Source organism: Rhinocladiella mackenziei, assembly GCF_000835555.1.
Source record: "Rhinocladiella mackenziei CBS 650.93 unplaced genomic scaffold supercont1.10, whole genome shotgun sequence".
NCBI lineage: Eukaryota > Fungi > Ascomycota > Eurotiomycetes > Chaetothyriales > Herpotrichiellaceae > Rhinocladiella > Rhinocladiella mackenziei.
This window is the reverse complement of record NW_013550595.1, coordinates 626,948-652,772: the sequence shown is the minus strand read 5'-3', so window position 1 is coordinate 652,772 and position 25,825 is coordinate 626,948. Positions and strand designations below refer to the sequence as shown.

General features: G+C 51.2%; 8 protein-coding genes across 8 annotated transcripts; 5 read left to right on the top strand and 3 right to left on the bottom strand.

Moving 5' to 3' along the window:
• Nucleotides 1–2,857: 2,857 nt before the first annotated feature.
• Nucleotides 2,858–3,217, top strand: Z518_10922 (uncharacterized protein; the record flags this gene model as incomplete). Its single annotated transcript, XM_013411753.1, has 1 exon — nt 2,858–3,217. The coding sequence occupies one exon, from the start codon at nt 2,858–2,860 to the stop codon at nt 3,215–3,217; it is 360 nt and encodes a 119-aa protein (XP_013267207.1).
• A 191-nt stretch (nt 3,218–3,408) lies between these two features.
• Nucleotides 3,409–5,583, bottom strand: Z518_10921 (uncharacterized protein; the record flags this gene model as incomplete). Its single annotated transcript, XM_013411752.1, has 1 exon — nt 3,409–5,583. One exon carries the CDS (start codon nt 5,581–5,583, stop codon nt 3,409–3,411), a length of 2,175 nt encoding a protein of 724 aa, XP_013267206.1.
• Nucleotides 5,584–6,508: 925 nt separating this feature from the next.
• Nucleotides 6,509–8,486, top strand: Z518_10920 (uncharacterized protein; the record flags this gene model as incomplete). The annotated part of the gene is made up of 4 exons (XM_013411751.1): nt 6,509–6,865; nt 7,032–7,363; nt 7,504–8,080; nt 8,142–8,486. 4 exons carry the CDS (start codon nt 6,509–6,511, stop codon nt 8,484–8,486), a joined length of 1,611 nt encoding a protein of 536 aa, XP_013267205.1.
• A 2,112-nt stretch (nt 8,487–10,598) lies between these two features.
• Nucleotides 10,599–11,228, top strand: Z518_10919 (uncharacterized protein; the record flags this gene model as incomplete). The annotated part of the gene is made up of 5 exons (XM_013411750.1): nt 10,599–10,646; nt 10,702–10,716; nt 10,884–11,034; nt 11,086–11,151; nt 11,203–11,228. The coding sequence occupies 5 exons, from the start codon at nt 10,599–10,601 to the stop codon at nt 11,226–11,228; spliced, it is 306 nt and encodes a 101-aa protein (XP_013267204.1).
• Nucleotides 11,229–12,150: 922 nt separating this feature from the next.
• Nucleotides 12,151–16,085, top strand: Z518_10918 (uncharacterized protein; the record flags this gene model as incomplete). Its single annotated transcript, XM_013411749.1, has 3 exons — nt 12,151–12,517; nt 12,563–12,715; nt 12,769–16,085. The coding sequence occupies 3 exons, from the start codon at nt 12,151–12,153 to the stop codon at nt 16,083–16,085; spliced, it is 3,837 nt and encodes a 1,278-aa protein (XP_013267203.1).
• A 1,138-nt stretch (nt 16,086–17,223) lies between these two features.
• Nucleotides 17,224–18,334, bottom strand: Z518_10917 (uncharacterized protein; the record flags this gene model as incomplete). Its single annotated transcript, XM_013411748.1, has 6 exons — nt 17,224–17,291; nt 17,387–17,599; nt 17,673–17,718; nt 17,808–17,887; nt 18,085–18,154; nt 18,272–18,334. The coding sequence occupies 6 exons, from the start codon at nt 18,332–18,334 to the stop codon at nt 17,224–17,226; spliced, it is 540 nt and encodes a 179-aa protein (XP_013267202.1).
• A 1,004-nt stretch (nt 18,335–19,338) lies between these two features.
• Nucleotides 19,339–20,112, top strand: Z518_10916 (pyridoxamine 5'-phosphate oxidase; the record flags this gene model as incomplete). The annotated part of the gene is made up of 1 exon (XM_013411747.1): nt 19,339–20,112. The coding sequence occupies one exon, from the start codon at nt 19,339–19,341 to the stop codon at nt 20,110–20,112; it is 774 nt and encodes a 257-aa protein (XP_013267201.1).
• A 508-nt stretch (nt 20,113–20,620) lies between these two features.
• Nucleotides 20,621–24,466, bottom strand: Z518_10915 (uncharacterized protein; the record flags this gene model as incomplete). The annotated part of the gene is made up of 1 exon (XM_013411746.1): nt 20,621–24,466. The coding sequence occupies one exon, from the start codon at nt 24,464–24,466 to the stop codon at nt 20,621–20,623; it is 3,846 nt and encodes a 1,281-aa protein (XP_013267200.1).
• Nucleotides 24,467–25,825: the final 1,359 nt, after the last annotated feature.

The following is a 25,825-nucleotide window of genomic DNA, read 5'->3' as shown; positions in this document are numbered from 1 at the left end:
AGAACTGTTCATTGTTCCAACCGCTTTCATGAAACCGGCCATGCCGAATTATTGAACGGAAAAGTCAGCATGGGGCTGTTTTCAAAATTTTGCTGTAACTACTTACGCCGAAGCTGTTCTTGACTACAGGCACGATGACCATAATTTGTCCGGTAACAGGCTTGTAGAAGTCAACGGCATACTCTCCACAGGTTGGATACGGTGAAAATCGTGACAGGAAGCCGTGTTATCTCTAGAGAAGGCCTACCGCAACACTGATTGTAAGGGATCGCCACCACCTGAACACCGGCGAGAGTGAAGCCGAGGAGATTGATAGCTTGCCATTCCCATTGTTTCTCATAGCCGACACCCACGACCTGTAAATGATAGGTAGGTTTCGGGGATACGGACGAAAAATGGCTCACCACCACTCCAATCAAGGCAGTTCCGATGAATGAGTAAATTGCAGTCAATCTCATCTCAGCTTCTCGTATTCCCTTGTTCATTTTAGTGAAACGCATTGCCACCCAGTCGCTTAGCGGCCAGCGGCAATTAGACCAAGGACACCACCAACTACCAGAGCGAAACTGGCAAATCCAACGTTGCGGGTGACCAGTTGTAAGGTTCGGCTGCCGGAACTTGAGATTGCATCAGGTTAACAGCCAACAGAGCGTTAGCAGCAGATCCGGTGGACCAAGCCTACCCAATTGAAGATGGGCCTGGATTGGAGTCAACGTACGCCGGAACCACATCTTCACGGCCTCCTTTGCTGGTTGTTGGAGGATATGGGACTGACTGCGTGATGGCTTGCCCTGGTCGATAGGAATATTGGCATCGGAGAAGTTTGTCAAGGGCGTTGTAGGTTCGATTAGAAAGTTTCCTGATTTTGGGTCTATTTTTCCTGATTCCGCCGATATATCGATTGTTTAGGTAGATCCCACGAAGTTCTCACTTCGACGGGTTTCATGAAAAAGAAGGAGCAAAGAGAGTGTGTTAAGGCCTTGAGCAATCGTACAAGTCCAGAAAACCCATCTCCAAGATACCTTGGAAGCGAGTTGGCCAGATATGATCTATAAAGAGGCTAACAAAGTCGCACCACCTAAAGAGCAGAGTTAGCGCGGAGGCACACTAAGGTAGGAAGTGCAGAGGGGAGAGATTCACAACCAAAGGCCAACAAATTTCCCTCGTTCATGAAGAAGATATCGGCAACGGCGACTGCCATGATGCTCTCATTCGTAGCAGCGTGGTTTTCGATAAGCCGATAACGACTCGATCGATTATCGACAATCCTAACGATAAGGTGGGCACGTAATGAGTCACGTGACCTGTCTCTGATCGGGTCCAGTCCATTAACCAGAGAATTTAACTAGATCCGCTTAACACCCCCATCGGATCCAGTCTACAGACAACCTCAGGGGGTGCGATAACTCAATTACTGTAGATCCGTTTGACAGCAACTCTTAACCCTTACAGGTCAATAGGAGATTTAGTTAACTATCTTGAGGTGCTCATCTGTAATACCACTCCGTTTCCAGTGCATTAAACACTCGACTTTCTCGATGGTTTCAGCCCCCAGCTGCGCCCTTTTTCTCTCCACGTCCTCGAGGCGCCATGTTCGGGGCGGTGCGGTCGAAGGTATCTGTTCTTTCAAGGAGTTGACGGTTCCCTGGCTGTTTCTGGTCCCGGTGATGACACGTGAGAGGGTGGGATGGGGAATGACCAGGTTAGTGTTTTTTGGCATCGAAGGAAAAACGCCTCCAAAAGCGGCGGCACCAAGCGCCGAATTCGGCGGGAAATTTCCTGCGTTGAACGATAAAATAAGGTCGATGTGGAGACTGTCCAGCCGTTATTAGTTGAGCACGCTATAACAAATCCGGAGAGCCTTGCTTTGCGACAGCAGAGAAAATGAATATCATGGAATTGAAAATTGTCTTGTCTGATGGGGCTTTCCTTCCTTCTCGACCGCACGCCTCTAGAGAAGGTGCAGATCCGACATTCATATGCGGTGATTGTGTCATTGGGTTTTTGCTGATCCAGGGTGGTGGCCCTGAAATCAGTTGTTGGAATGACGCCTCTCTTGAAATACATTTGCAAGGTATTCAACACCGAACTTATGATTGAGTCGGTCTGAAAAATTCAGGACATGCTACTTCTTCCATCCTTGTAGACAGTGGCTCCCCACATCCGCATGAGGTCGAACTTAGTACAAGGGTACGTGAGCAGCTTCTACCCTGATCGTTAATACTGACCCGACGAGTTCCTTCATCTTTCAAAGCGGCATCAATGCTTGAGCAATATATTAGCCCATGGCCAGCATGGGAGATATGATTTCGCCTTCCGTTTGCCACTAATATCAGATCACGACTTTCCAGAAGGGCTTCGACGGGATGTCCCCTATGCGACTGGAAACAGGTTATGTTACTTGCCGCCATCGCTTCAGCACAAGGCCCATGATTCATCTAGGTCCAGAGCCATATCGGGCATTCAGATCGAGTATATCATCGTTGCACGGATCCTTTATGGAGGGAATGCTGCAAAACAGGCCATTCAGCGGTTGAATGTTTGCTTTCCCCAAGATCCAGCGCCTCCGACCTGTATCACAGATTTTCCCGACGAGTTCAAGTGTCGCCAGCGCAGATCTTTGCGAAACAGGCTACTTCAGCGGGTCGGCAGTGTGTCCATGGAGGCTACTGAACCTACAGCCTTTCAATTTTGCCGTGGGATCTACGATGCGTTTTCCAGGGTCCCTCTTAACATTTATCTGACGCCCGAGTCGACAACAAGTTGGCTCGCCGCATCCAGCCTGGATGTCTCAATCACTTGGAGTTTACAAATCTCGACATTTCTTGCTATGGAAGAGCACAACGGACCACTGACCATGGAAGACGTGGCCAATTCCGCGAGCGCAGCTCGGATGTCGACATTGTCTCCATCTCGTTGCATAAAGATGGTTTTCACGAAATGGAAGGAAACCAAAGCTCACAACCCAGGAGGTGCACAAAAAGATGTCGATACTACGTGGCACTCTCAAGAGGATGTACTGTTACGACTCTCGCATAGCCCGATGTTAGCGCCAACGTTCTGGGCTCCTTTGGTATCGCGCAGGTACAGCATTCGACTCCAGATTTCACTCTCTGGGATCGGGTCCGCAAAGTTCGAATTGGTGGTCCCTGTGCAAATTGTGTATGATGATGAAACAAATGTCCCGGAACACAACACTCTGGAAATGATGACTTAAATTTGTACATCAGCGGAGGGGGAAGAGGGGCCCTGCAACCAAAATTGTTGTTTCGTGAATATAGGGACGAACTTTATGAGCATTCAACGTCATTATTACCTCTTGTCTAATTTATTGACTCAAAGAGTCAGAGAATCAGAAGATTTTTTTTTTGGTTTCTCTCTCCCTTCTCTCCAAAGCGTCTTGATGTTCTACTCGCATTTAGTCTCATCGCCATTTCCGATGACAGCGTTTTCCGAAGGAGAGTGAGAAAGCCGAGTCCTTTTGAGTTCTTTCAGCTCAACAAATCCTTCGTCCCTGTTCACACTCACCCTCGCACTTGTATTGGACCCAGTCCTTCTGCGAGCATGGCTGTCTCCCGACACGCGGCCTGGAAGTGAATATGACCTGCCCGGCAAGGTGGGCTCGGCAGTACGTGTCCGACTGTGACCACCACGACGTCCCCCTCTTCGAACCAAATTATAATCGCTTGATCGCTGAGAACGGCTTTCTGCATCTTCTGCTGACACTACGCTGGATCTCCTTCTCGTGATGGCCCCGCCATCGTAACCGAGGCCGTGAAGGAGTCGAGCATTCTTTTCGCGCTCGCGTCTTCCCAAGTCGCCATCCTCGTCCCTAATCATTCCACCCCCAAGTCCTGCGAATCCGGGTTCGATATCGTCGTCAGGACGCTGGTGTTTCGTTCTCCCCATCTTTGCCTCTGGCATCTCCGGCTTCCCTCCCAGTGAAGCCAATACCACGTCTCCAGTGGCAGTGAGGCAGTCCATAACTTCCAGTTCATGGCGAGTGAAGAGATGAGGGAGAACCTTCCAGCGAAGTGGAATCAAGGCCACAATCAAGACAGGGAATCCGATGGCTGCAATTGTTTGGCTAATGGCGACTGTGGAAGCGAACCCGAGGAGTTGCCAAAAGAGATAATGCCCAATCTGGCGGCGCGGTACCGAATTCAGCGGATCTGAAGGACGTTGGAACTGTGGATCTCGGAGAAGGAAGGCCAGCTTATGTGTCAATATGGGGTTCGTCAAGATACTCCCCATACCAACGGTGAAAAACACGCCGCTAATGATGGCACGTGGGATCAGGGAGAGAACTGTCAATAGAGGGCCACTCATTGCTCCAAAGAGGGCCAAGCCCATAAGAAAGTGCGAGATACGCTGCTCCGCCACACGATCAGCCACAGTTTCCTTCCGGACGATGGTCGGCTCCGTCTCGTCTTTTGTCTCGATGACATAAGGCTCGTCCTTGTAATACGTGAGGGAATCGGTGTGCACGGGTGCCTGTGGGACAAGACCGTTGGGGAGTGGTATGTTAAGTATGCCACCGACAAAACAGGTACACCCCAAAAGGAAGAAGTCCCAGTGAAACCCTGCCGGCTTCTGCAAGGGGAAGTTGCGAGCCTGAGCCGTCAAGGAGGAGACATTATGGTCATAGTAGAACAGGAGTGTCATCAGGAAGCCGAATGGGGCAGCAATAAAGACCCAGTCCACCGACAACGTCCAGAAATCCACCACCCACGGTCTATCGATCGTCGGAGAGAAAGTACGTGTAGTGGGGAGGTATTCGAAGTGCACATTGGCTAGATTCCCTGGAAAGTGGGTGAAACCAGTCCACCAGATCGTAGCCAAGGGATAGGCATAGTCAGAAAGGATTGTGCGCAGCCACCCGCGTGTATAGGTTGTTTGGCCCACTTGCTCCAGCAGATAGACCGTGAGGAAGTATAGAATTGCCACCAACGCCGAGGCAACGCCGTTCGAGATGTTCTCGTTTTCAAACCCAATGCTGAGCTCTTCACAGCCCTTGATGACGTACACAGTGCCCACATAGAGGCCAAACGTCTGAGATGAAAAATCGGTGATGGTGCGCATATAGTCGCAAAGATTGAAGATTGCGGTAGCCCAATGGAAAATTGCAGCCCAGATGCCGACCCAGACCAGAAAGTGAGGGTAAAGTGTGGCATTGTAGATTTTAACGATATCATAGATCGTATAGTTGAACAAAGAGATGAGCCCCGTCACCCCGACGACAGTCAACGGTTGACAAGAAAGGAGGCTAAAGACAATGGCAGCAAGAGCTGAAGAGAGAAGGGCTTCGTTGACACCAAAGAATCCGTCCGTATTGTACTGCATGTCCAGTTGGAAGGCGAGGGCAGGCAACAAGTTGACAAAAAAGATACGAATGGTTCCGGCAAAGACACGGTAGGTGAACCCATCTTTGAGGTCACTCCAATAATATGGGAGTCTGCGGCGGACATCGTGGTACATGCCACGGCCAGGGCGCATGAGACGGCTGCCCAGGCCTTGATGGTCTCGCCATCGGTACGCATCGGCCTGGACCTCGGTCGGCTGATTTCGTTCAGACCAGGCCATAGCGTAGTACAAGACAGAAAGTATCAGAGTAATATATAATGTCGTGCCCGATTGCTATGTCACAGTGTGATATAGGGCGCCCAGGGGAATACATGGTTTATTTATGTCCATCCCTCACCGAGAGAGGATTTCCCAATGCGGTAGCCTCATGATGTGCTAGGCCGCTCTTGGATTAGACCAACCCTCTCCACTTTTTGTTTTCTGAACGGCCAACAACTTCAATGTTCACGAATTGTGTCCCTGTAGCAACACTTCTTAAACGGGATGAATTAACCTGACACCGCACAATCACGGAACCACCACATCAGTCTTCAGCACAGGTAGCCCGTTACGAGTTGAGAGGGATTGAGACGACGGTCAAAGTTCACCGAGAACCCATTAAACTCGACAGGGTCTGGGCACCCAACCGGGGGTGTTGACGCCGGTACCGGGGTATGACGTCGACCTACAGCTGTGCCAAGACTTTGCATTCACTGCCCGGGCAGAATTGAATCTTCCAAATCTTGGCGTGGCAACCCACCGCAATGCCACTTCGCGTCCAATTGATTCGTCCAACACCTCTTTCCTCCTCTCTTGACAATATTTTGCCTCATCATGGGGGATCGGTATGACTTCAAAGGCACAACTCTATGAATCGATCTTACAGGCACTCCGGACGCCGCTCGAAAATGCGGTCGACAAGGCTATATCTTACTCCTGCCACAACAGTGGAACGCCACTCCTACGCCTAGAGGTATGCCTTGAGCATGAAGGTATTGATGCTCAGCAAGATGTGCAAGAGGATGCCGGCAGGATCACGTTGGTAAGTCAGACGCTCTTCTGTAGGCTATGCTCCCATGGGCAGGGCCACTGTAGACCGAGTTCTCCATCCATGGCTGACAGAGCATCATAGGCTACGATTGACCTTTCCTCGTTCAGAGGAGAGATGAGTAGTGCGGAACGAGAACTAGATGGTTCAAACCAGCAATACGACCACGGCGAAGAGGACATCCCATCAACAAAGCAAACATCGGATGAAAGCCAGATTCGAGATGATTCTTCAGCACCGAAACGCCGCAAAGTTGTCGGTGGCCTGAGATTAGCCCGGTCTGCGCCTTGTACTCGAGATGCCTCACCACAAAGAGGTACATCACGACGTTTGACGAGCAACATTCGCCAGTTTCCTCAACGAAACGCTCAAAGTAGAAGCACTCGCAAGCCGGAATTCTCTCCTTTTCAGCGTCTCATCATCGGTATCTGGGAGCAGATTCATGGCACCCTTGAATTGCACCCTTCCGATTTGGTGAGTGGGTTGCATTTAATAGTGGTCTCATCGTGCTCCTTCCGCGTCTAATCGACGGATATTTACTCGAGAGACCTACTATCCCTCATTAGGATGCAGATTCGCTTTCATCAGGTCTCTTCAGTCAGCTTTCCTGACCGTCCACTAACCATCTTTCCCACCGTAGGCCGATCAATGGCGTCAAATACAACAATCAAGACCCACTACATCTCCTCTGAGTAGTGCACACAGTCACGGGCGTACCCTCTCATCCACCGTTTCTGGAGGTGATATTTTTCGGAAGATGAATCTCTGCTGTCGACAGGTCACCCAAGCAAGCCGCTGCTACAGATCACTCGAAGTTATTGTTCAAACTCGATGGGTACAATGCTATGATGACCGTGTTAAAAAGATCGTGGCAGAAGAGCCAGACCTGTCACCTAGTAAGTGTCGCATGATCGCACTTGCGGAGGCATGCAAAGATTTTGGATGGTCTTCAAAGGAGCTTCGGAATAAAATGTGAGCTAGCATAATGGAGATACCGAAGCCGTTCATGCCTCGGAGGTTGGCAGCGGTCGGTAACTCAATCTTCCTATACTTACTTCCCCGTCTCTCTCCCCTCTCCTGTCTCTATGCCATGCTGACCTATGTATTCAAAGGGCGATCTGGCGCGGCTACGACTCGGTTCGGGAAGCTGGAGGCTGGGTGTCGCTGATCTTCGCAGGCATGGGCCTTTATCGCTTCTGCAAATACCGACTAGGATTCTCCCCGCAAAACATGACAGCACTAAAGAGGCTTCGTTTACGATTCGAGGTCGCCGCCGACACCATCCATCCAGAGTGGCGTCAGCTTCTCTCCATAATCGGGGAGCAGACACAGCACGTATATTCCGGACATCCATGTGATTGGGTCGTCAGCAGAAATGACCCGCCCATTCCCTTGGCCGACACCTATTCTCAATGGACGTCAGATTTTCAGTTCGAGCATTTAGAGGTGAGCATCATAGATGAGCAGGTGTGGGACTCAATAGATCCTCGAGCAGAAGTCAGCAACGATCAAGATATGCTACCGCGACATTTCTCATGCGAAAAGTGCGGATCACTGCAGTCGAACGATCTCGGCGTCAATGAATGTCGTTGTTTTCCGGCTTTATTTGGAAGTGGTCCACGCAAACCCTTTCCGGTGCAAGTTTTTCGAACAGAGAACGGAAAGAACAATGGTCTACTTGCTTGTTGTGTAACTGTCCCCTTCTATCCCGATCGACGAGAACCATGGCCACTGACACCACCATTGATAGCCATTCGAGCGCGGCGCAGCCATCGGCGAATTCGTCGGCGTCATCACCAACGGTATTCGGGATTTGGATGTTATGCAATGCTCCGGGCCAGCTGGTATATACCAGATCTGGCAGGGCCGTCAGGGTAACTATACGCGCTTCATCAACCACTCTTGCCAGCCGAACTCACAGTACGAGCGCTTTCTGTGGCTCGGCGTTCAGCGAATCGTGCTCGTGTCTAGAGGAATCCCCGCGGGCGAGGAAATTACGGTCGATTATTCTAATGAATATTGGAATCATTTGGACAAGGAGTGTTTGTGTGGTGAAAGCTGCTGCCGGTTTAAGCAGAGGAAAGACAGGGATTAAACCGAACAATTCCCCCCGGGGGCACGGAGCTAAACTCGCAAAGCGAGGGAAATAGGCGATGCATTCGTCGACTACTCGTTTTGACCCCAAGTCTTCTCAATCGCTTCGAAACAGACTCATATGAACGGTCTGCTGCCTTTGGAGATTTACACTCCCTAGCCGCGCTTTTCGACGCCCACGCGGATAATCTGGAGTAAGAGCAAGCTACCAAGCTCGTGGAATACACAATCGATCCACAAGGAAATCCCTAAAGAAGCTCTAGTTGTGTTCTCCCTTGTTCGAGAAGGGGAGAGTCTACACTTTGGAAGGGGAAGCCTAGCCAAATGGGGCTTGGGCGTACACTTCCACCATTGCAAGCACTACAGCCATTTCTCAAATCATCATTGTCTGGCAATAATGGAAGACGTACTGCATGTAGAGTTGTTTTGCCGGCAATATTATTTTCTCATCATTTAAATGAGCTTCCTCGTAGCATAGGGACTACCTGGCTAACGACGGATTGGAGACAATACAACACAGTTGAAAATCCTCGGTGGAAACTTTTCTTAGGTATCGACTTGATCGCTTTCAGAGCGATCAATGGATGAGGGTGTGAGTAGCAAGATAATAGCTTGCTCTCCTAGCCGCTTACCGGCAATGATACTGTAGCGGGGCCGGTCAGGCTCGATTCAGCTGTTTCGTATATTCTCCGCCGCGACTGGCCTCGAACTGGGACTTTTTGCTACGATCGTCGCACAGGGGAGAGCATCAAGCGAGAACTATGGGAAAGCATCCACCACAGAAAGGAGAGGATGATTGGAAGGAAATGGAGCGTTTCCAGGCTATACAACGATGCTCAATCTTGATGAGATTGAAGCTGCTGCGACCAAGGAGATTAGCCGACGGCATGGGGTGCTACTATTCCGCCACAGATGATCTTATCACGGAACGTTTAAATAGCGAAGTCTATCGCCATATCTTACTACAGCCATGGATTCTTGTTGACTATAGGAAGTGCGCATCGCTTTTATAGCATAAGGTCAAGACGCTAAACTACGTATCTCCAACTGCCATATTCCGCCTGTCTCATCCTGTGGGAAAGCAGGTGCTGCTACCACGCGCCGCACTAAGCTTTTGGGCGGAAGCTCTGTGTGCAAGTGGATCGAAGTGTGAGAGGATGTTGGAATGGGGCTCAACGCGGTCAAAATTATGGCGCCGACGGTTGACGCACCCGTATCCGGGAAGAGGGAGGACGACCAGAGGTGCAAGACTATCTCCAGATCATGTTCTGAAGGACAAGACCATACTATGCGCGGACATCTTCCAGATCATATTATAGTGTTAAGAGGCGGCGGAGGTGTTCTCACCTAGATAGCCGATGGTACAGGTCCATCGCGGGAAAGAGGCTTTTCCCTGTTAGGTTCAATAACCCCAGCTTCCTATTGGTTTGAAAGGGATTGAGATACATGAGGATGCATATTTTGCCACTCAATATGTGTCCCAAGTAAAGACAATCATCTTCTCTAACCACGGTGGGCGTTCTCCCGATACCGCACCACCACCAGTGCATACTCTGGAGATCTGCCCAGAGGCCCTTGATAAAATCGAGGTATGGGAGTAGACGGCGATATACGCCAGGGCACTGACGTTGTGAAAGCAATATACTTGGGAGCTAAGGGGATTGGGATTGGACCTTCCAATACTTTGGGGGCTTTGGAGTAGGAGTGAATTGGGGGGGTGCAACGGACTTTGGGAGATCCTTTCAGATGAGATGAAAAACATGTATGCAGCTTCTCCGGGTAAGGCAGGTTGATGAACCTGAACCGTAGCATATCAACACACGAGTCCTTGATCAACAAGTTTATGACGAGCCGTCAGGAGTTAGTAACGGGCGTGCGTTCTTGGTGCTTCCATTACGGTCATTCATTAATGGGGGGAAGCAAAACGGAGGAGTAATCAGGTCCTTGGCGGCAACAACCCGAATCTAGAAGCTCTCCTGTCGAACTTTGATCTCCATCCTTCGCCTGCTTCAGCACTCATCCTAAACTCCTCCGGACAATTTTGAGTCTCCGGTATGTTGTTCGAGAGACTTCAAGGTCATAGGAAATTCACTGACGGTGTCACCAGCTCAAAATGTCGTACGTTATCCGCCGAGCTGTGTCGACCCTTGTTCCTCCCAAGGTAATCTCAATCCTGCTTTGATACCATTACTCGTTAGCTAACTTCCGCTGAATAGGTCGCCAATCCAGAGGTAAGCTCAATTCTCTGGCCTCCAGCCTTGTTTGTTGGGCTTCGTTGGCCTGCCCTCGTCCTTTCCTCGATCCACCGGAATGCGCAGTTTCCGCACGATATGACTTGTCTCTCCATTCCAATTGCAAACGAAAAGAGACGACCGTAGAAACATCTGACAATAATCAGGGTCTTGGAGCTGCTAAAAATGCCGTGCGAATGGCGAGAATAGCCAAGTTCTACGAAAAGTTACCGAAGGGTCCGGCACCTCAGAGAGCACCTAGCGGACCTTTGGGATGGTATCAAGCCAAATATTTTGGAAAGAACCCTTCACCAGCTCGTATGTCTACGGTTTTCCGGTGAGAAAACTACAAACGCTTACCGGTGGCAGCAATTTGGCATGTAATTTTCGGAATTATGGCGATGGGTTACAGCATGGAGTACTATTTCCATCTTAGTACGTGCCATGTCAAGACAATCGACGGCTTTCGACTGACTTTCTGTTCAGGACATCACAAGAACAACGCCCACTGATCCCATTATGCGTTCAAGAAGACTGTCAGAGCAGCTGTGTAGATAAATGAAATAAACTGGTTGAATGTTCAAGAACGCCATTACTTTGAAATCCGCTACGCATTCCGACTCCAATATTCCTCCTCATTGTCTCCTTCGTCTCGATATCTGCCAGCCTTTCCTTGAAGGGCCGCGCTTTGTGTCCAAGCATTCGCTGACAGAATATGTCCAGCTTGCTTCGTGCAGCAACCCTTGGCACTTGGGGGTGAATCATTCAGGACATGGGCTGCACATCACTGATTTGAGCATATTGAGAGCATGTGTGACGAAAGCGCACCTAGCTATAGACGATAAAGGGTGGCTTATAGCGAGGTATATCAATAGTGTTCAGTAGTCCTAGCGTGAAGCGCGGATCCCCCTGCTTGAGAGTGTCCTTCTAGAATACTTCGTATTCTCAGTTAGGCTTCAATATGTAGCTGGTCCATGTGTACTGGGCTATGGGCGGCTCATTGACACCAAAGTTGTTGTGGCAGTGGTATGACTCCCGAGGTTGTCCGTCGTTGTTATGTCACGACCAGTATGGTCACTGAATTTGTTCCGGTGCCTGCACGCCTCAGACTCTCCACCGCCAAGCCCAGGAGGATGCCGCAAATCCAGGCTTCACCTGCGCAGCCTCCTATCTCAAACCACAACCACTTCTCTTTCACCTTTGTTTTCCTTCTTCCCGAGGCGTTGTAGTATTTCCCTTTACCCCCTTCCCTCTGAATACTCAGTGACGCGCGATCCCGGTCCTCAAACGCTTCTGTACGTTATCGGACTTCGACCGACAGGCTGGAAACCGTGGCAGACTACGCTCTTTAACAGGTACCTCCCCGGATTGGTGGCGCGACACTCTCGACTTCACATTGAATCTGATCGTTGTCGCATAGATCCCGAGTTTGTTATGGCAGAGCAGAGAGCACAAGATGTGGTAAACCAAACTCAGTCGGTCGGCGACCTCTCGCCTTCCGACGCACCTGCGGCCACATCCACACCTGATATCAAAGCTTCTGGGGACGACGGTGGTGTTGTGGAGGCGGCGCCGAAAGAGAATGGAATCCATATCCCCTCAAATCCTAAGATGGAAGAAATCGACGACGGGTCCACTCGCTCAGACACGGATACCAGCCGTGCTGAGGGAAGTATTGCTGGCGACAAGTCCGCGGAACCGAAGCCACTTAAGAAATTGGCAGCCAAACCTGTCAGCTTTGCCAAATATGCGGTGCCCAAGCCCAATGCCACAACAAATGCCGCCAAAGGCACCGAGAAAGGTACATGCGCAACTGCCTCCATGCCGATGGTGACTGACTTTTGAGCTTTAGTTACCACTCCGAATTCCTCCACCTCGTCACTTGCACAGGCTGGTCGCCCGCGACTAGTGGCCAAGACTACGGGCTCTCTTCAATCCAAGTCCAAGCCTAACACGAGTGCCACACCAGATCCGATGCAAGTCTGGAATAAGAATCGAGGTAAGCGACGGCGTCGGACCCGTGAAATCGAGCCATCTGACGATTTTTGGCAGTCACGCCCCAACCCTCGACGAAACATTTGACCGACGAAGAGCTTAAGCAGCAGTATGGGATTCATTTGACGTCGCGAATCCAGGCAGACGGTGAGGGGAAAGAGGCGAAGTGGGCAGATATTGATGATGACGAAGACGACTGGGCTCCGGAAACTATTGAATGGAACGATGGCACGAAGAGTATCTTACCGCCTGCCGATGCGGCCCATCAAAGCACGCAGAAATCAGCGACACCTTCAGAAACAACAGAAAAGGCGAAGCCTCCGGCACCCTCAAAAATTTTGACCCCGCCGTTTACGAGTTCAGTTGGCCCCAATGCCACCGTCCTCAAACTGGGTGCCAGTGCTGAAAGACAGCAGGCACAGAAGGTCGCCAACCTTCATTCCAAAAGTCCTGCAGAGAAGCCGTCTTTGACGTCCTCGAAGACAACACCAGCTCCGGCACCGGCCAAATCTCCATGGGCAACCTTACCCCCTGTTGATAAAGTCTCGCCCGTTGCCATCAATCCACCAACGTCGATGCCACCACCCAGTCGATTCCCTCCGAACAATGTGTATGGACAAAGCCCATCGACTTTGACAGCACCATCTCCCGCCAAGGAGATATCGGCAGATGATTTCAATCGTTCCTGGCGCGACTCTCTCCCCAGTCAACCTCGAGAGCTCTATATGCCAAACTCCGGACGGTATGAAGCAGTTGCCGAAGGTCGAAGACGCATGTCTAAGCATGAGCCAAATTTCCGGGCACCGGCGGTTCTACAAAGACCGAATCAGACTGACATGCACGCTCCGGCGGAACCGTCAGCAGCTTTCCAAACGCACCGGACCAGTACCGATCATGCGCGACGCAGAGCATCGTCTACAATTTCCGGGGGAAGCGGGCAGTTTGGTCGACGAATGTCGATCAAGTCGAATGAAACGCCAACACCGGTTTTTGAATCACACAGACACGATGTCGACGCCGCTATCCGTCCCTCTTCAAGAGATGGCCCGGCGTCACAAACCCAAACGCCAACTTACCAAGCTCGTGGCATGAATGATTACATTTCTGCTGGCGCTTCCTCTGCGACTGATGCTGATATAGAGGCGCAGCGGGCTCAACAGAGGGCGTTGATGAAAGAAAATATCGAACGAGCAAGAAGACGCAAGATAGAAGAGGAACAGCGGATGGAAGCTGAGAAACAGGAGCGTATACGACTTAAGCTAGCGTCCCTCGGGCCGGACCCTAATCCTGCGAAAAAGAAAGCAGGTGATGCCACTCAGGAAAGGGAAACAAAGGATGCCGAGCAGCCTTCGACTTCTTCCGCTCCAGTTACGGGCACAACCACTCAGTCGCCCCCCAAACCTCCTCAGCCACTTCCATCTGGGGAGCCTCAGCAATATGGAATGATGAAAGTCTTTCCTGTGGACACCGTCAAGAAATCGGGGGCTTCAACATCTCGGTCGATGGACTCTCAGAGAGTTCCTGTGCGTGTCAAAATTGATCAACCTTCCTCGGAAGAAGCTCAACCAGAAGCGACCCCGGTACCTTCTCCCATCATCAACGGTGTTCGAGCCGTTCCGGACCTGAGACGAACCAGTGGCCAGGAACCCACGGTTGGCCCCGAACCGAGCCCGAAACTTCCGAAGCCGAGTTCAGTGGGAAACGACGCGAGAAGCGGGTGGGCCGATATTCGTCACGATCACCGGTCCCCTCAGACAGCCAATCTTTGGGGTCTACCACACAACAAAGCCCTTGGGAATGGTACTTTCGACTCGGGTCTGGCAGGATATGCTCCACAGGATCTGTCGCGGACGTCTTCCACTGCGCAAGGTTGGATGAACGGCCGAACACCTCACGCAGGTCGCTCTCCGCAAACACAATATGTGAATCACTCTCTTCCAGATACCAGATCCTATTCTTACCAATCCATCACCTCACCGGATCAGGGTCCGCTAGCCGCTGATAGCGAGGCTGATTCATTGTTCCCGACGACCAAACACGCACCCATTGCTCCGCCTCAGTCTCAGCCAGTTCACCCTACAACTAATGGTTTCCAGAACGGTTCCCGATCAAATGGCGTGGACGCGTGGACCCACTTCCATCAAGCCGCTTCTCAACAGGAACGCGCCGAAAATGAAAGATTCCATCGCGAATTGATGGCCAGACGTGAGGAAGAGTTACGAACGGGGGTTCGACAAGGACCGCAGTACACATTCAACGAAACGTGGAAACAAGCACATGTTGGCGATCAAGCGGGACAACGACAAGTCACGAATATTTCTCAGTCGACTGTTCCTGCCTCGAACGTTTTCGGTGCGGTGGGTTCGTTACCAGGCACCGACCTTGGTCCCAGGATCATGAATGGCCCTTCGAGTCGCGGATCCAGATTCTTCCCACAGCCGCTGGGGGTTCCTCCCCCACAAGATCGACGTGCATTTACCTACAGTCACCCTGAACCCCCCCGAACACCGTCGCCACCCCCCGCAGAAGACTATGCAAGTTTTCATCCTGCCTTTGACGGGGATACTGCAAGACCCGTTGTACATTTTCCACGAGAAAAAGCGGTTGTCAAATTACCACCGGCGATGCCACCAACACCTCCAAGCCCGGTGCAGGCCCAAGCCGCCCCTGCTGCAGATACACCCATGACTTGGGCAGCAAGAGTATCTATGCCACCCTCTACCTCAGCGCCATCACTTCGAGCAATTTCGACTCCAATTGCGCAGAATGCGTCGTGGCAGGAACGATTTAATGGATTGCTGGGCAAGAAATCTTCTCCCACACGGGAAGTGGCTCAGCCTGTTCATGCGGTCCTTGCCGTTACATCATCTACACGGGAGCCCCTTGAAGTCCCACACGTGGTCATTCCCGCTGCCTCGGTGTCTCTTCCTCTCGAAGGAGAGGTGGGTTTCCTTGTTGGCGATGAGTCGGTCACCACCAAAGATGTCGAGAGCGAAGATGACCTTTTTGAAGACAGAGAGCTGGGGTCGCTGCCAGCCGTCAGTTTTCCTCTAGAGGCTCCAATCATCCCTTGGGCTCCGATGTTTGGGTCTAGAATGGCACCTCAGCCCGTCGAAGCTACATCAGCTTATCCATTCATGGTCAGCAATTTCAATGAACGACATGGCCCTTCCAAACCTCAGTACGCACTCGTTCGGTTCCCCGGAACTAACAAGCCCATCAAGCGGGATCTGCCGGTGAAAGGACCAACATTGAGCAATGGAGGAAAACAACGATTTGGTAGCGGTCCGTCAAGCTCATCCGGATCATATGCCGGAAAGAATCCAAGAAATAGGGCCGGACCACGATCGCGACAGGCGTCCAAGGCCCATTGAAACTTCATTTCCACATCCTCTCTTTTCCAATGGTTAGAGCTGAAGATTTCACTGTGGTGAGAATCACCAAGAGGCCAGGAATTCTTACTTTCACGTTTTGCAGCTACGGTAGTGCACCTCACGCTGAATGGTGAAGGCCCAAAATCATTTTTCTTACTGTATTTTTGAGATCTCCTTTGATACTGCCGAGGCTGCAGGAAATAAGGCCACGGCAAAATGGCACGTCGATGGGTCACAGCACAGTCACCCTCCAACAACAAATGTCTCTTTCTTCGTGGTTTTATTCTCGGTGGCTTCTGACGATAAGAAAGAAAAGAGAGTTCCGTTAAAACCAGCTCGTTGGCAGGCAAGGCAAGGGATGTTGATGCTGGTGACTCGAATAATCGTACAAAGAATACAGGTCCTGAGCAAACTTTGCCTGTTTGCTGACTTTGAAATTCGAGCTCGATTTGTGGGCCGGGCTGGGAATATTTCCTTTAATCGCATCAAGTCAATCCTGGCTACGCAATCAGCGTCACCCGTTCTGTTAGAAAGAGTGCGTGTCTCTGTGTGTGTATGAATGGGGGTTTTGCCGTTAATCCGAATCCGAATCAATCCTTCAGAATCACAAATCACACCGAAACCTACCTACAGTAGATCGATTCAAATCAGAATCAATTCAGTTAATTCATTCAACCTGGTCCAGCTTAGCCTAGCTTCTTTTTCCCTTCCCGAGTGAAGCCAGGATATTATAAGCCTTTTTTTTTTTTTTTTGGTTTTGTTATTGTTCTGGTTTGAGAAAGAAGGGGGGGAAGGGAAGAGAAAATTGACCGCTAACCAGAGATAGGCAGCCTATAGTGAGGACCGATCTTTGAGGAGATGCAAAAGAAACAAGAAAATCAAAATAGAGAAAGATGGTATCGGCAATAAGAAACTTCTGAAATATATGGAATCGATCAAATCGGTTGTTGCTATTATTGACCTGGATCACTATTGAAGAAATCCCGAGCATGATGGACTCGAACTGAAACGGTGAGGAACAAGGGGGATCCATGAGAGAAAGTTGTCTGTCGTTGGGAAGACTATGGTATCGTTCGTTGTCTTGGCTCATTTCTCGCAACATGATGGTTGGAAGATCATTTGAATCCGGTGTCACAGCTTATGGCTTGGGGGAGAGAAGCTGGACAAATTCCTCGTCTGGAGGAGGAACGTTTTTAGCATCTTTCCCTGGAACATTGACGCGACGATGCTAAACAATTCTGCAGTCCATACGTCATAGGACTACCAAAAAGAACTATGAGAAAAGGGGAGATGGGACGTACAATCTATCGTGCCACTCTTGTCCTTGTCAGCCTCACGGATCATTTCATCGATTTCCTCGTCTGTGAGATTCTCGCCGAGGGATTTCATGACTTGTCGCAGCTCTTCGGCAGAAATGGTGCCGCTGCCGTCCTTGTCAAAGACGTTAAATGCTGCGCGTGTCTCGTGGGCAAAGTCCTGAGCTTTGACTGTCGTGGACATCATCTTGAGGAATTCTGTGGAGCGGGTTAGAGCCCCGAGATGAGAGGGAGATGGGGGCAGGGCCGGGCTGAGATTGGTGAGCCTTACCTTCGAAGTCGATGCTACCAGAATGATCAACATCGACTTCATTGATCTAGGATTCACGAATGCGGGTAGTTAGATATAGTCACATGACTTCTCAAGAGTCCCTTGGAATGGCGAAAAGCCAGCATCAAGACTTACCATGTCTTGCAATTCGGAATCTGATGGGTTCTGGCCAAGAGAGCGCATGATCTCACCGAGCTCGTGCGCTGTGATCGTGCCTGTTTATGATAGATTAGCATGGTCATTCATTCGAAGGTGCGTTGAATAATGGAATTGAGATGGAATGATTTGGCGGTTTGGAGCAGGGTGAATCGCAAGTCGTCCACAAGGCTGAGGGGGTTTGACCGACCACTTCCATCTTTGTCCTATCGAAGAAAGAGTCAGGATGATGTCATTGACTAATCGACCGACGTACTCACGAATAGTGCAAAGACATCTTTGTAAGCCTGAGTTTCCTCCTCGGTCAATTTGGGGGTTGGGAAAGTCTAGATTGAGTGAGGCGCGCCAACGTTAGCTTGCGTGTAGACAAAGCCCGAGATAGATTTGGAAGGCGAGGGGAAGGAGCCTGACAGATGTGACTCAGCAAGAAGACGAAGACATACCATTGCGGTAGGGTTTCTGTGGGAGACGGCACTAGTATCAATCTTCTCGAGAGAAGGCGGCATAAGGAATAGAGAGAAGTTGTGACTGCGGGGCCTTGGTTGGGATTTAGAAGGGATTGCAAAGTAAAAGGTGTCGAGGTAATTTTGGGTAGGCGTAGAATATGCAAACGCAAAATCGGAAGAGACCCCCGGGCAAATTGAAGTGTGCCTGAATGTGAAGGGATTGCGTGGAAAAAGGGCCAAATCTCAAATGGGCCTGCGGTGTGTCCAGCTGGCCAAGGGTGAGGAAGAGGGAGGACTCGTCCAAGAGCGAGATGTGACGAGGGTGTGCCTGTAGGGGATAGGACGAATAGCCGGTCGGGGCTGAGGGTGAAACGTAAATTGACGTGAGATGTACGTTATTTTTGCCATGGTGGGGGTCAGATCTTTTGTCTCCAAGTTGAAAATTACGGAGAAGGGAGGACGGCGCAAATCAGAGCACGAGCACAAGAACAAGCGACGAAGCCAGCGACAGAAGAGAGCAATCAAGGGCAGTGGAGGAGATCCTTTTGGGCGCAGGCAGGGTGGCACGTGACTACTTCCTTTCACGTGAATATGGCTCTTGGCACGATGAGGGAATATATATTTCAAATGACAGCAATGACCTGTGGGAAGTCATTCTCATCCTGGCCATCACCACCATCGTCATGAGATATTGCTCGGTAGGATAAACTGGAAAAGAGGGAAGAAAGAAAAGGAAACGGCAAAAAAGAAAAGTCAAATATTTCATTGAATTTGAGGAGAGATACCACCGAAAAAAGCAGCAGATAATCCCTCACTTGTTTTACTACTTCAGTGCCTACCTCATCATATGCTGATTCGGGCCCTTCGACCACGACTTCTCTCTCAAACCATGTCCACAGTCCCCACACCTCCAAAGGACAAGCTGATATGTAAGTCTCTTTCCTATGTTTCCTCCTGAACCCCCCCGGAAAATCAAATGCTGTGTGAGAGTTTACTTTTGAAACACCGCCCCCAAGTGACTCCGTCTCCAATGAGGACTCCCCATCTGACATTCACGACTCATAATGGGCCCAGTTGCACCAGGCGAAACACCCCAGGACCAAGTTGATGGAAGCACTACGCGTGCCCCGGCCCGCGCGGCGCAATTCTCCCTCTCACGCCTTCGTCGGTCGGACCTGTCCGAGGACCCGTTCACCCAGTTCCACCGCTGGTTCACGTCGCCGGAGCTGAAGGGCCATGCACCGGAGACGGTGACGCTGTCGACGGCATCGCTGCCATCAGGTCGCGTGTCGTCACGGATCGTGTATCTCAAGGAACTCGACTCGCGCGGTTTCGTCATCTACTCCAACTTTGGCACGAGTCGCAAGGCCGCGGATATCGCGACAAATCTCTACGCCAGCCTGTGTTTCTGGTGGAAGCCACTCGAGCGCCAGGTCAGGGTCGAGGGCAAAGTAGAGCGATTGAGCAGTGAGGAGAGTCAGGTGTATTTCAACACGAGGGCGCGGGGGAGTCGGATTGGAGCCTGGGCCAGTCCACAGACAAGTGTATTGCAGCCTCGGTCAAAGATGCATAACCAAAATCAGGTCCCGAACGACGAGCTAGCAAACGCAATAGAGGAGGATGACGGCCGCGCCGATCTCGAAGCCCGTGTCAAAGAAGTTCATGCACGTTTTGAAGGCCAAGATGAAATCCCTGTGCCTCCGTTTTGGGGTGGACTTCGCATCATACCCGATAACATCGAATTCTGGCAAGGCCGGGAAAGTCGATTACACGACCGGTTTTTGTATACGAGGCTTGAAGGTGATGCTGGCTGGGAAATTGGGAGACTGAGTCCGTGAGGGAACTTAAATATGGCCCCCAAGGAGGGGGGGGGGGGAGGAAAAATAATCAACATATTGAAGTTGAATTCTTCATCCTGGCCTCGACTTACCAGCCCTCGCCAGTAACTAGTAATTCCCCGTCGACGACCTACCTGAGATCTAGACAAACTACCATCTAGATCATCTATAAAAAATTGAGTAGAGTTTTCTTTTTGTGTTCTGTTGTACATGTTCTCTCCCTTTTGAATTTCTCAAGATGGCTCAAAAGCTCCATCCAGCGCCTCGCCAGATGTCAACCCGAGCCCATAGGATACAGAGTTTCCCAATACGCCAGGGCCCCCTCCTCCAGATACAAGACTGTCGCTAAACGCGAACAGCCTTAGGCTTCCAAAAGCCCGCGGTCGTAGAGCCATCCTTTTTCATGGCTCGTGTTTCTGGGTATCATCATCAATGAACATAAGAAATATGTCGAGGCGAGCGATCTTCGCCACTCTCGATCGGCGCATTTATATTTTCCACCGCCAAATCAGGCAGTAATTCCTCCCACCAGGACAAGTACCTTGTCCGTGACGGCCGCTGGGTACCCCTTTCTCAACATTTCTTGGACAACTACATTGGCGCTGGCGCGGTCCTCTGCAGACAAGAATGCCCGGGTCATTGCTTCATACGTGCTTGGTTCACGTTTATCCGTGCCCAGGTTATCATAGATAGCCTTGGCCTTCGCAATACCGCCTTCACTAGCCCATCCATGGATGAGCGTATTGGCAATGTATGGAGTCATGGCAACACCACGTCGAGTCATATCGGCCAGTACCTCCGGGGTGTTGGCGACTTCGTGATTGGCAACCATCGCCTCCAGGAGATTCTGGTACAGAGTATCAGTGGGGCGAATGCTTCCCTCTTTCAAAACAGAATCGAAGACTGCCTTGGCGGCGGGCATGTCGTGCATGACGCACCCCTTGGCATGAATCAACGATCCATAGTGCACGGCCTCGGGCTGAACACCCGACTGTTTCATTTCGGAGAGGATGGCCTCAGCCGCAGCGAGGCTGACCGGTTCCAGCGACGCATATGACTCAATAAGCAGTTTGTAGGTGTGAGAAGTCGGCTTGATGTTCTTGGACTTCATGCGCTCATAGTACTGAAGAACCTTGCTTCGGTCACGCTTGGTGTTGAGGAAGTATTGAATGATAGAATTGTAAGGAGCCGGTCGAGGTCGATAGTTTGGTGCGGCTTCCATTTCATCAAACATGTCCACGGCAAAGCGCTCTTCGCTTGTTCTGCAGAGAGCATTGACCAGCGTACCATAAGTGACGGATGACGGTCGAATCCCCCGACCTTCCATATCGCCGAAATATCGAAGGCAGTCATCGATACGCCGAGCTTTACCCAGCTTGCCAATGACCGCGTTATAGAGGAAGACACTAGGAGCAACACCCTCCGAAAGGGCGCGCTGGAAGATCTTGACCGCCTCCGTGGCCTCGTCGAAAGTGCCTTCAAGAGTGGTGATATAAATGCCGAACGTGTTGGCCGATGGAGCCGCCCCCATGTCCAGGAGGTCTTGGTGATACTGACTAGCCCGTTGGCGATCACCCACAGTCAAGCAAGCTGCAATCATCGAGTCCAGGATAGAGATCCATCCGGTGCGGACAGAGGGAATCTGCAGCGTCATCGGAACATCGGCGTGTGCCATGCTAAGGATCTCATGAGTCAAGTTGGGTTGCTTGGCTTTGCCAGCAGCAGCGATCAACTTCGCATATGCAGAGTAATGCAGATTCCTCCCAGCACGACGAACATTCCTCAAACGGGCAAGACCATCGTTAAGATGATTTTCGATGCGTCCGGTAGTGCTTTCCACCAACTCCGAGATAGCCTTGGAGGCACGATAATCCGTCGTGTGAGCATACGGATCGTAAGAATCTGCCGCTGAGACGGGGTCCAGAAGTGCTGGATGAGGTGACAGAGGCGACGACGGTTGCATATGGACCGGAGCGGGAGGGGCAGGATGGAGAAGTTCTTGCCAGCGTTGCAAGAGGTCGGGCCGAGTGGCGGCAACCTTGGGCAAGCTCTCGCTCACAATATGCACCGTGGATGGATCCATAAGAATGCCACGGTTCAAGACCGTCTCGAGAAGGTGGGAGAATCGAAGTGGGTGTGCCATATCAACAGACTCGTGAGACATGAGCATCTGGGCCTGCACGTGAAGAGCCAACGCAATGTCCTGGGCGTTGAGCTGATCGACGCAGTCGGGTCCCAGACTGGCGATAGCCTGCTGAGCAACCGGAGAGACGAGACCCCCGTTTTCGATCATGGCTCGCAACAATGAGACACTGGTGGGGGCAGAGACGACGGCGTGTTGTTGCGTAAAGGATTCGCCGAAAAGAACGATGGCTTCATCGATCTCTGCAACCGCGAGCTGACGACTGGCTTCGTTGGTGGCTGAAGCACGAATCCGCTGGAACATCGACCGAGCTTCAGCGACACCTTCTTCGATCGACCCGTTGGCGATCAAGGCCAATGCGTACATGGTTGCAAAATCGGTGCTGGGGACGATCGGTAATGAACGAGCCTTGTTCCAGGCCGATTGGGCTTGAGTGATATCGCCAGCTCGAATATGCATGGCCACCAGTGCCATGACGGGTTCTGCTTCCAAATTGGTGACATTGATCGCATCAAAACTGGCGACAGCATCCTCGGCATGACCAGCGTCGGCGGCAGCGACGGAGATCCTGGACAACGCTTGGTCTCGAGCAACAGGCTGCAAAGCGAATCCGTCGATACTCGAGATCGCCTCGGAAAAGGCCTTGTTGTCAATGTAATGTTGGACTAGGCCGTCGAGGACGAAAGAAGTGGTCAATTGGTCTGAAAGGATCTTCTCGTTGGCTGAATTCTTGAACGATTGCAAGATCTTCTCATAGAAATGGAGACCGGCTTCGGCAAGTCCACACGCATAGTATGCTTTGATCAAGGACGCGTAGACTTGCATGTCGAGGGGGTCATTGGCAGCTCGACTGATGGCTAAGTCGCGGTATTCCTCATACAGGTCTTGGGCGGCATGAATATCTTGCTTCGAGCCCTGGGCGTCAATGACGATGGTGTAGAGGCGGGGTTCCAGAGGAATGTTCCGGGCCTTCATGTCAGCTAGGAGGCTGTTCATGGGATCAACCAAGCCCGCTTGGGCACAAGCCTTGACAAGAGCGTTGGAGACAGCCGCGGAGAGGTGGAAGTCGTCAAGAGTCGCCCGAGCAATGTTGTAGAGCTTGGTGGCAAATGCAAGAGATGTGTCAGCCGCATAGAGTTGTTGCTGTCTGGTAGCAGAGGGGAAGACCAAAGCGCCCTCGCTTCCGTATCGAGCGGCGCGTTCACCCAGATTCTTCTGCACTCGATAGGCCTCGAGACTTCTTGCGGCTAAGAATCGAAGAAGGATCATGTATGACGTGGCATTGAGCTCGACAGCACGCTTGGTCATGTCGCCATACACCTCGAGTGCTCTGGGCCATGGCTGATAGCCACTGCTCAAATTGATCGCAGACACCAGAATGTGGTTGTAGGCATCAACGCTGGGCACATGGCCATCCTTGATTATCGCCTCAAAGAGAGCTGGAATCTCATTATATCGATGCTGCTGACCAAGTTGAACGATCTGATCGGAGAGAACCGACTCCTCGGAGGCAAGGGAGGTGGCATCTGTGGGTGGTGTCGTGTGCTCCTGTGAGGACGAAGACTCCGGGTCGGTGGTACTGGTCTCCAGCACCGGCGTTCCTGCTCTGGTGCTGGCAACGGGACTGCCTACTTCATCATCCGCAGCAATCTCTTCAATCCGTGGTGATGCCTTCACATCTTTAATCTCGTTTGCAATCGCCTCATCGACCTTGGCAAGTGCTTCAGCTTCTGCAAGAACCTCTTCCGGCTCTTGAATCTGTGGAGTGGCGCGCTCGCTGTTCACACGAGAGACAGACAGTCGAGCGGAAGGACGGAGGATATCGACGGGACGAGAGGAATCAAGTCGCTGGTGCTTCGACGGGATGACCTTCTCTTGGTGTTTCCATCCTATTCTTCTTGCGACCTGATGTTGTTTCCAATCCGAGTCATCACCTGTTTGTTGCGCATGCTGCCACGCAGCGTAGTATTGGGCGAGACCAGCATCACCGCCGCTGGACTGCGAATTGTAGCCAGCCTTCGCACCGGCACCGGAGCCCGAAGGACTCGAGAAGGTATTTTGAAGTTGGGTGGTCTTTGTGAATTTGGCGACCGGGTAATTCTGAAATTGACCTAGTGACTGACCAGCAGCGACAACAGAAGGAGCATAAGTATGAGCGATTCCCTTGGCAAGACTAACTCGAGCGAGATGTGCGAAGGGCTTGAAAGGCATTTAGGAAATCACTGTTCTCTTCCGGTCGAAGAGTAGAGTTGGGAAAAAGAAGACGTGGAGGGCAGGTTCATTTGACGACTCGAAAGCCGTCAATGAACGCGCAGGCAGAGATGGGTGGAATAGTGAATGAAGCTCTCAAGACACTCGGAGTGGAGTGTCTGATGTTGGTCGTGGTGTCGATGGTGTCGATGGACAGGGAGAGAATGGTACCGAGTCTGGCTGGAAATAATAATATTATTGTCGTGAAGTCGTACTCGTAAAAAAAGTCGTGCCTATACGGAGCGGAGGAAATTGGAACGTCAGTCTAGTGGTGACGAATAGCGAGGCTGGCCGTGAGCAAGTCAGGTGGATGGTAGACACATTCAGTTAGTTAGGAATTCGTAGCCCACCAACCAAGGGCCAGAACATAGGGAATGAGGTGGAGGAAAACAAAGTTCCACCGCAGCCGGCTGGAATGAGATGCGCACCCACGTCGGGATGATGAGGGATTTCCTTCTGCTCGCTTCCTGTCTTTTTTCGAGAGTACCGTTAGCATCGCTCAAAGCTAGCCGGACCAAGTTAATTCCCGTCCTGGAATGGAGCCAAGGCAGATTAGAGTGCCATAATTGGGCTTATCGTTAGAGCTCTGGCTCGAGCTTCGGGGATGACGCTAGGCATGATGATGCTCCCCGAGCGGATCTTTATCCAGGACAAGCCTTAGGCGTGGTGCCAATAATAACAGCGGGCTACCCAACGATCCAGAGCGAAAAAAGGTTACCGAAATGGCGACAGCGCAACCACACGACATATCCTCCCGTGGGAAACGTATATAATGAGGATGTTCAAAGGGTATCAAACTCTCAATATTACTGGCATCAACCAAGAACAACTTCTAGAGCGTGAGATAAATAACCCACCATTGTCATGATTGGTACCAGCTCTTAGCCCCAAGATCCCTGGCACGATAGGTGTTCTCTCCCCCCATCCCGGTTGTGTTGGACCGTCTCGGAGCCTGGAAGTTCTTGTTCCCGGTCCATCTCGGGGCCCTGGATAGAGTCATGCCTCCGATGCCTGATTTTCGAGGCGCCCACGTGTGCAAGTCTTTCACGGATCCACTTTCCGTCGTGTCTAAGTAGTAACCAAGCCGTCTCTCCTCGCAAAGACTCGTGTGACCAAGTATATTGAATGATCTCAGCCTTATAAGGACCCCTCCAGGTAGGGAGAGCAGAAGAGAGAACAATATCATACTTTGTATAGGACTCCGATTTCCTCTAGAGAGGGGGGGATGTAACCTCTCCGCATGTGAAGAGTTGCTCTACTAGCCGACCTTGCACGTTTCGGCAGATGACCTTTTTACTGACAGAACTCAGACATTTGAGA